The sequence below is a fragment of the Theobroma cacao genome, chromosome 5, assembly GCF_000208745.1.
Source record: "Theobroma cacao cultivar B97-61/B2 chromosome 5, Criollo_cocoa_genome_V2, whole genome shotgun sequence".
NCBI classification, from domain to species: Eukaryota; Viridiplantae; Streptophyta; class Magnoliopsida; order Malvales; family Malvaceae; genus Theobroma; species Theobroma cacao.
In genome coordinates, this window is record NC_030854.1 from 35,594,058 (window position 1) to 35,604,068 (window position 10,011).

A 10,011-nucleotide genomic window follows, 5' to 3' on the forward strand; every position below is an offset into this window, starting at 1 on the left:
TAAGATACATTGAGCATAATATGGGCCTAAATTTTTGGATTTAATACAAATCATTCTCAAAAAAATATGACATTCACATGTGCTTTAAGAAAATTTTCAAAATTATTTTAATAAAATTGAAGTGGATATGAAATTCTAAATAATATGTTATATTGTAATTTATTAAACTTATGATTAATTTGGTTAAAAGAGTTTATTTAATAATTTCTCTAATTTTTTTATAAAGAATTTTTATAGATTAAGGAATTAGAAAAGAATATTTTATGTTAATTAGCTTTGCACATAAATTTTGAAGTATATAAATAAATATAACTATTTTGATCGAGAATCTCATACATTCCATCTTGTCTATCTCAAAATTTAAATATAAAACTTTCAAGTTAAATTTCTAGATTGCTAAAATTTTTTTAAAAAAAATAAATGACATAATAATTGAAAAGACCTCTAACCTATTTAAAAAATATTAAATAAATTTTTATTTTCTATTGCATTCCATAAAACTTTTATATTTTATTTTAGATCAAATAAATTCTTATGATTAATAATAAATTAATTATATAAATCAAAATATTAATCACGTGAATTGAGAGATATTATATCACGTCATCATCATTATAATATATCAATATGTTACGTCAGTATCACATGTCATATAATGACAAAAAGTATTTTAACTAACAGCAATTAGTCCATCATGAGTCAAAAGAATTTTTTTAACTCAGAATAAAAATAGAAAAATTCAATTAAACATAATAAAAAAAACTTGAATTCTTTTAAATAATTCAGAGACGTTTTTGGATAATATGACAAAAAAAAGAGATTATCGTGTTTTATCTCGGAGATAAATCATTAGTTGTGCATAAAAATGGCAAGTATTTTTGTTTTGAATCCATGTATAATCAAGTTCAAATAATTTAATTGGAAATTTGGAATCAAATGATTGAAGGACTTAAAGCTTATCTTTGGCCCCAAAATAATACTAAACCTTTGATAATGCTACTTATTCACTTATTTTTGGATTTCCATCTTAATTAAAAAGCCAAAGAAAAAATAGAGCTCTCACATCTCATGGAATATGACATATTGGAATAAAAACAAATATATTAATAGTAATTCAAATTAATAATTTTTGGTTTGGGTATTTTTTTTTTCATTAACTAATGTGGCCTAATTTATACTATGATTTCTAATCAAAATTTTGGCAATTCCCCATAACAAATTGGAAGTTTAATATCTTTCATTATTTCCTTTTTTGGGCCGAGCTAAGTGACACTTTAGGCCCTCTCCTTTTCAACCCAAATCTTTAATATTATTTTTCTTTTAAATATTATTGGCAAAACTTGTTGAAGGAAAAAAAAAACTATTCATGCACATGAATTCTGTGTTTTTTTTTTCTCAATTAAATATTATATAGATTTTTTTTTCTCAATAAACACTCTATAAATAATTTCTCTTCTCATAAGGATTAGATTGTTAATTTTATTTAAAAAATTATGAAAATACTGTAAGTGTAAACAAATAAATTAACTTTGAATTGAGTGTATTTTGATAAATTTATTAAATAAAATAAATTATATAAACAATATTAATTGAAAAAAAAAACCCACGGAATATTATATGAAATTTACCTTCTCGATATTTGTACTTGCAGACGTGAGAAGATTATGATTCTAAACCCGAAAGGGTGAGATGTTATATGATGCATGAGTATTACAATTAGTTTGAAAGGTAGGAAAGTCCGTAGCAGACAATGTTACACTATATTTGGAGTTTGAAAAAGAAAACAGAGGAGAAAGTGTGGATGTGATCTTGGTGGCATATGCCTGCCATGTGGTGATCCAACTATTTGTGGCTATAAAGAGTAAAGGTGCTGATTTGCTTACATAAAAGTATGATTTGAAGCCTGCCATAGGTTGCTTTCTTTTGCTGCTCAGTGCTTATCAACTCCCAAATTGGATGGTACGTCGTGGGTTGGTGAAGGTGGCATTTGGCCTTATCAGATGGTCAGTTCACCTCCTTAAGTATCCATTTTCTTCGTTCCTTTCTGTTAACTTTATATACAGTCTAATTGGAGGATAGATCAACTTCATAATTTGAGGTTCTGACACATGAGTAAACAGGGATAAAGGGATAGGTCACATGGAGAATGTTACTTCTTAATCCCTGGTAGGCAAGGTGATCACATTCCCATGCATACGATAGGCAAAGAGCAAGACTGTAATAAGAGTGAGCATGATGTTCTATGTATGAGGGAATATACGAAGAGAGTCTGCTATTTTCTACAAGTACAACTGTAAACAAAAAATAAAAATCATCCTGGTTAATCAAAATTATTATACCTACAATATATCAGGGTTCATCCAAGTCAATCAGTGTCATGACTAGGTGAGGTATCGAAGTGGCTTTCGCGCCTGTTGGACTCGATGAGCATCAAAACAACTTCCCGCATTGTTGGTCTTTCAAAAGGAGACATACTTGTGCATATCAAAGCAATTTTCAGGACAATTATCATATGAGAGATGGTACTCTCATCTTGTTGATTCAACCGAGCATCAAGTATTGCTGGTGACAATGAATGATCTCTGATGTAACTTCTCACCCATGTTACCAGATCACCGCCTTGGTCTAGAGGTTGAACCGGTGTTCTGCCCGTCAGCAACTCCAATAGGACAACTCCATAGCTATAGATGTCACATTTCTCTGTGACTTTCATGGTGTATGCATATTCTGCATTTAAAGAACCATGCTTAACAGTTAAAATCTCTTAAATGATTGCAACGTTCTGATGGAGTACAATTTGATGGCAGAGTATGGAAGCTATAAATGCCAATATTTCGAACAAGAATTTCATATATTCACTATCCTTTTGTAACAGATTTGAAGCATCTAAACATGGAACTCATCAACTTGGATATGTACAACAGTAACAATAGCACCGCTGATGGATTTATTCACTAGTTTAAGCATGATGTTACTTCTGAAATGTATATTGACAGCATGATATGGCCAAAAAGAAACAGAATTCCCTCTTTAAACAGAATTTTTAAACTTCAAACGAATAAATTGCAAATGAAAGCGTTACAAGAGATTGCTTACCTGGAGCAATGTAGCCATAAGAACCTGCAATTGCAGACATTGACTTGGATTGAGGCATGTCAATCACTTTTGCCAATCCAAAGTCGCCAACATGAGCTTCAAACTTGTCATCAAGCAAAATGTTATTGGACTTTATATCACGGTGAAAAATTCTAGGCTTGCAATCATGATGCAAATAAGCGAGACCTTGAGCAGCCCCCAAGGCAATCAGGAATCTGGTCCTCCAATCAAGATTGCAAGATGCCCCATGAAGCAGCTCTCCCAAACTGCCCCGTGACATGTATTCATAAAGAAGCAGATTGGAACCTTGGTGGTAGCAGAAACCATAAAGCTTCACAATATTTCGGTGCCTGATATTCCCCAAGGTTAGAATTTCAGCGCGGAAGCTGTTGTCCACGTTATTGTTGCCCTCCCTGTTGGATGCAAGCTTCTTAACAGCAATCACATGACCCCTCGGTAAGACGGCTTTATATACAGTTCCACAAGCTCCCCTACCAACAACAAAGCGCTCATCAAAATTGTCAGTGGCTGCAAGCAAGTCCTGGAAAGTGAATCCTTCCTTTGGGGAAAAGTAAATGTCTGAAACTCGAGCAGCAGAAGGTTTTTCTTGCAAAGGAGCAACTATTTCAACAGGGCGTCTCATGAAATATATAATAACTACTATTAAAATAAGAGAAACTCCACCAACAGCTGCTGCAACTATAGCCACAACTTTACCTAAACGGGTACCTTTATTTTTTGTATCTGGAAGAAGAGAGAATGAAGATTGTGGTGGATTACAACCACAAAGAGGTCCACCGCAGAGACCTTTGTTCTCAAAAAAGCTGCTGATAGACATGTTTTGGAGGCGCGGTAGAGAAGGTATGGGCCCTGTTAAGTCATTATAGGAAAAGTTGGATCCGAGTAAGCTTGATAGATTCCCAAAAGAACCTGGGATTTCACCAGTCAAATGGTTGTTATTTAGCAGAAGGTTTTCCAGTAAAACAAGATTCCCAAGCTCAGGAGGGATTACTCCAGAGAGATTGTTATAGCTGAGATTCAGTGCAATTTGCAAGCTGGAGAGGGCACCTAATTCAGCTGGTATATTACCAGAAAATGAGTTGCCCCCCATTTGTAACTCAGTTAAACGAATGAGATTTCCTAGTGCTGGAGTTATTGTCCCTGACAGATTATTGTCTGAAAGCTTGAGAAGCTCCAACTGTGATAGTGTTCCCACCTCCCCAGGTAAACTGCCCGTAAATCTATTCCGGCTGAGATCAAGTCGTTGAAGCATTTTGCAATTAAAAGTTTCTGGTGGTATGGTTCCAGTGAGAGAGTTGGATGAGACGTTAAAGGTCACCAACTGGGACAGATTACCAATCTCTCTTGGCAACTTTGATGTAAAGTAGTTATATGAAAGGTGTAGCCTTTGCAAGGTTTTGCAGTTTCCAATCTCCGAAGGAATTGGTCCACTGAACTTGTTCTGGCCCAGTTCAACCGCAGACAGGTTTACCAATTTGCACAGACTGGATGGAAAACTTCCTGTGAGGCTGTTTCCAACTAAAAGAAGTTGAACTAGTTTTTTGCAGTTGGTAACACCAGATGGGATGTTTCCAGTAAGCTTGTTTGACCCCAGGTTCAGAAAGATCAGGTTAGAGTTTCTGCAAAGATGAGGAGGAATCCTTCCTTCTAGTTGATTGTCTGATAAATCAACTACCCAAAGTGAGCTAGAAACCCCAAGTTTTTGAGGAATGCTACCACTCAATGAATTGTCAAAGAGCTGCAACATGATCAATTCTGTCAGATATTGGAATCCCATAGGAATAGGACCAGAGAGAGAATTTATGGAGAGATCAAGCCTTGTCAAATTCTTCAAAGTGGTAAGCTCAACAGGAATAAGACCTGTAATCTGGTTCTCAAAAAGATAAAGTAAACGCAACCCCTTTATCTTGCTGAACTCAACTGCTATCTCTCCAGTTAACATATTCTCCGAGAAATCAATTTCTTCTGCAAAAGAAAGATTCCCAATCTCCCTTGGAATTGTTCCATTCAATTGGTTTCTGTAGAGGTATAACCACTTGAGATTCATAAGGTTCCCAAGCTCCTTGGGTACCATTCCAAAAAGCTTGTTGTCATAGAGAGCAAGAATGCTCAAATTTGTACAATTTCCAAGCTCCTGTGGAATGGACCCTGAGAGCTGATTATCCCAAAGGATTAACTCTTTCAAGTTCTTAAGCATTCCAATTTCTTTTGGTATTTCGCCGGTCAATGCGTTTTGTGCAAGACCAAGATACTGCAAGCTCTCACATGAACCTATTTCTGAAGGTAAACTACCCGTCAACAAATTCTCCCCTGCTCGAAAACTTTTCAGTCTCTTAAGGTTCCCAAGAGAACTCGGCAATGATCCACTAAAGTTGTTGCTGTATGCAACCAATTGTGTCAAAGAAGAAAGATTTCCAATCTCGTCAGGTAAAGGCCCTGATAATCTATTGTTGAATATATTTAGAGTCGTCAAACTAGAAAGGCTGCCTAGTTCTTTGGGAATATGAGCTTCAAATTTGTTGTTATTTAGATTGAGAACCTCCAAACTTGAACAATTTCCAATCTCTTCAGGAATGTTACGAGACAACCCATTGGAAGAAAGATCAAGGGAAGTCAACTGAACCAATCCACCAATGCTTGGGGACAAAAAACCAGAAAGGTTCATTGAACTCAAATTAAGAGACTGGACTACTGGATTGTAATAATCAATGGTGGTGCAATTCACACCTTCCCATCCACAAGGAGTTGGATCATTGGGGTTCCAATTACCCAGATAATTGAACTTGTCAACAAGCTTACTCTTAATATCAAGAAGATATTGACCCTCAGAGTTGAGCCCTATGGATTGATGAACCAAAAGGACATGAATAAGAATAAAAACAGTGAACAGTCTACATGATAATGATCTCTCCATATCCAAAGGTGCATTCACATGAAGAATAGAAATATTAAGGCTGAAAGGACTCAAACCAAATCCCAGAAACATGAACTATCCAGATACATATAAATCTACTCCCATGACATGATCATCAGGTTCCCACAAACCCAGCCTGAAGTTAAAAGGAGAGTTTCAAACCATCAATATACATACATAAGTTATAAGATGAATGGAATTAAAGCATGGGATAAACAGTAAACAACACTATACAACTTAAACAATAGAACAGCAAAAAGAAAGTCTTTGACATACCTCTATAGAGTTCATGAAGAACCCTTCCAAGGAAAACAACTACTGCAGGAAAAGTTTTCTGCGTTTCCCAGAAAATATTTATACAAGGAAACCTCAGAGTCTCAAACTTTGATTGCAAATATGAACTGGGGTTGCATTAAATATGAACTGTTTTTTCTATGCAGTTTCTCATTGGTCTTTTGTGATATGGACTCAAAGTTCAATAAACTAACAGCTTTCTTTTTCTAGGATTAAGTTAAAAGCAACTTAGAAAGGCCAAGTGTTTTCAATTTGTCTATGTACAGAATGATTTGAAGAAAATCTTTCTTTTGCTTGGTGGAGATGTGAAGGATATGTAGGAAAGAGATGGCCGACAAAGCATGACCGTGCTCTTTTTTCTCTTCGCTCTCACTCCATCTCTTTGCATTTTATTTTAGTGCTTCAAAAAAGTTATCTGGAACTCTGTATTTTTTTTAAACTCTTTCTTTCAGGGTTTTATACCTTTATTCCTCTTTTTCTCAGTCTTTTCCACAACTGAAAAGGCTTCTGTTATGGATTTCAGTGCACTCCCATGGCTTACAGCCAACCAATTTTAATCTAGGTTAGGTGCATAGGCTGGTTTAAAGTCTAGAAATTGATGAATTTTTAAGCCATCAACTTGCCTACAATAGAAACAAGGTTACCATGTACTAAACCAATGACTTAAGTTGTTAGTACTCTTCCTTATTTTAATACATGAGTAGGTTTCTACACTATCACATCTAGTGGAATTGAAGTTAAAATATAAATCCAACTTTTGTTTAATTTGAGGTAACTCTGCAAAATTTACATGCCAATTTAAACTCTTCCACTCCTTATACATGAACCTAAACTCTAAAGAGGTTCTTGGCCAAAAAAAGAAGTGTAAAATGATTAAAATAATCAATTATATAATTCAAGTTGTGAGTTGCTAGACTCTATAGATTCTTTCAATATTAATAAACTATGACTTGAAAACTTCTTGGAATAAAAGCAACATGATTTTGTTCTCCTAGCTAGAGAAGCTGCTAGGGATGGTTCATGGGTTGCCTTAGCTCTCTCCCTCCTCCCCTGCACATTGGGAAGCTGGCTATCTCTTTGTTCCCTCCCCTCTCACGTCAAAAAATTAATGATATTTCTTCATCTTGTCTCCCCCCTATATTATCATTATATGTATAAAATCAATGCTCAAGTCAACTTCTAATTCTGAATTACTTAGAATTTGGTTATGGAAATGAATGGGTTTTCTTCTATATCTAGATTTACCCAAGTACTCTTCTTGTAGACAACATAACTTTTTACCACCATAAATTATTGTTTCATCCCATCCAGGTCAAATTTGTCATCTTAGTTAGGATCTAGATAATAGATTCAAAGAAGTAAAACCGATGGCCAATCAGATGTGTTATGCTAAGGGAAAGTCCAAACAAGTGTGTTGCACAAAATGTTATTTTCTTCATCCATAATCATTATATAGTAAACTTTAGGAGCTGGTCAAATTTGCATTTTCACCTAGCGAGGCAAGTCCTTTTCCATTTTCATTCATTCCTTACCGTCCTTAATGCAAATGGGCAAAACCCCATTGGTCTTTCTCAAAATGATAACTTTGAATAAAACTTCATTCCCCTTCCAACCCCTAGTCAATGATGAAATGATGATGCCATTTCTGATATAGTAAAAGTTATCCCCATTTTACACCTATGATTTCCACTTCTATAACACCATAAATTTTTAATTTTTTTTTCTTTAGTTTTTCCACATTACATATGCTTTGTCATTGCTGACGGTTTCCCTCAAACATCACATAGTTTTGTTTTAAAATAACATTAAAATTGTCCTAGTAATCACATATGTATAGTACTATCTACTCTTTTTATATGTGTGAGGATGTTACAATACAGAGATGGTGGGCAAAAGCCAAATGAAAAGAATGTTTAAATTATTTCTTTTAACATATTTTGCATATAGGCTACTGGGGTCCTCTCCATCTCCCAGGTGTGGTTGTCAAGATTTCCAGCCTCCACCTTGCAAAGTTTCTTATCAAATTAGATACTTCTTTTGCTGTTGTGCATATCATTATATTTTGGGATATCTCTTCTATTGTTGGTGGACCTTTTTTTTTATATAAAAAATATTTAACCTGATTTAATCACATTAGGATAGATTTGGGTATTGGGTTTTAGGGTTACTTATATTTGTCCATGGAATTTTCTCTTCAAAATAGTTGATTAATTAGTTGTTGTTATGTATGTAACAAGCTCCTATATGATAAGTCTATCTCTATTTAAATAATTATATGGATTTAGGCAAATATTAATACATTTATAAGATAAACCATGACTCAAACTTTTATTCTCTCCAAAACAGTTGAGATAGCTAGCTAAGATATTGATGATAGTTGTTGTTAATTTATTTAACAAGTTACTATTTGATCAAGTCCATATCCCCCATTTGAGAGGCTGGTATGGCTATTATACTGCTAATATTATTTTCTCCCCCAACCCAAAAAAGAAAAAATGATAAATAAAATAGAATATTCCTGCCATGTTTAATGAGTCGATTGGAACAGTTGATTGAATGGGGTGAATTATGAGACTTTTGACATTACAATGGATGAGTCAAAGCAAGCAAACCACCAAGTTTGCTCTTATGGGGCCACTGTCTCTTTTTTTTTTTTTTTCTTCTTCTGTGTGATACATTTAACCCAAAGTGGCTTTATATGCTTTGATGTTGAAACATTGGACTTTCTCTGGCCTTAGTTAGGTTTGCACCGGCCTCATTTTGTAGCCTTTGAATAAGCTTTTTGCATTTTCCCCCTATTATTGTCCTTTGCAAAATTCTAAGGTTTTTGCTTGCAAGCTACTTTTAGCTCAATAGTTTGGCATCAATTATTGTGGCTTTTTGAAATTATTATTTTTGTTGTTCTCCCTAATCCAATCTAAAGTTGCCAAGAAGAAATAATGGGAAGATTATTGCATTTTGTATAGCTGGCTATTAACCTATCTAAACACAATTCTTTTGGTATTTTATATTGTTCTTGTTCACCAGAGTGGCAAGAAATCAAGAACAAATAATAGCGATATGATATATCCATTGTTGAATGCTAACAATCTTTTTCCTTTAAAAAAAAAGAAAGAAAGAGAATTGCTTAATTATTATTATTTTTTTTGTCTAAAGATGCCAAATTAGCACCGCCCATGAAGGCATGAAGGACAGGTACTTTTGATCATATAATCAACATGGCAAGATATGGCAATAGAAGCACATAACAACCAATCATGTCTACTTATTATAAATTAATTAAATTATATAAATTTATGTTATCTCCATCTATGAAAGAATTCTATAATACACTTTGTGAGCTTGAAATTTTCCTTCATGAGTTGGTCAGCCTAATTTTGTTCCCAAAAGAAATTGTTGTTGGTGGGCAGATTTTATAATCCCCTTTCACCTCTTTTCTTTAGTACACTTTTTCATTTGTTTTGTTTTTTTGTATGGTGCATTGACCCTTTTCTTTAGGTACACTCTGCATTTTCTTTTTATGGTACACTGAATCCTTCTGCTCCCCTCTTTCTTGGGTTCAAATACCTCTCTCTCATCTTCCATGTTATCAGAGGTTCCCTGGACAGCTTGATTGACATGGCAAGAACAAGTAATTCAATGTTTATCAGTAGATCTATGAACCATTTGACAAATTTCAGACATGG

General features: G+C 34.3%; 1 protein-coding gene across 1 annotated transcript; it reads right to left on the reverse strand.

Annotated features, from left to right (window-relative positions):
- On the reverse strand, positions 2,214 to 6,849 carry LOC18600007 (probable leucine-rich repeat receptor-like protein kinase At5g63930). The gene is made up of 3 exons (XM_018122092.1): positions 6,308 to 6,849; positions 3,097 to 6,167; positions 2,214 to 2,727 (listed from the first exon to the last, which is right to left on the reverse strand). The coding sequence occupies exons 2-3, from the start codon at positions 6,101 to 6,103 to the stop codon at positions 2,366 to 2,368; spliced, it is 3,369 nt and encodes a 1,122-aa protein (XP_017977581.1). The 5' UTR covers positions 6,104 to 6,167; positions 6,308 to 6,849; the 3' UTR covers positions 2,214 to 2,365.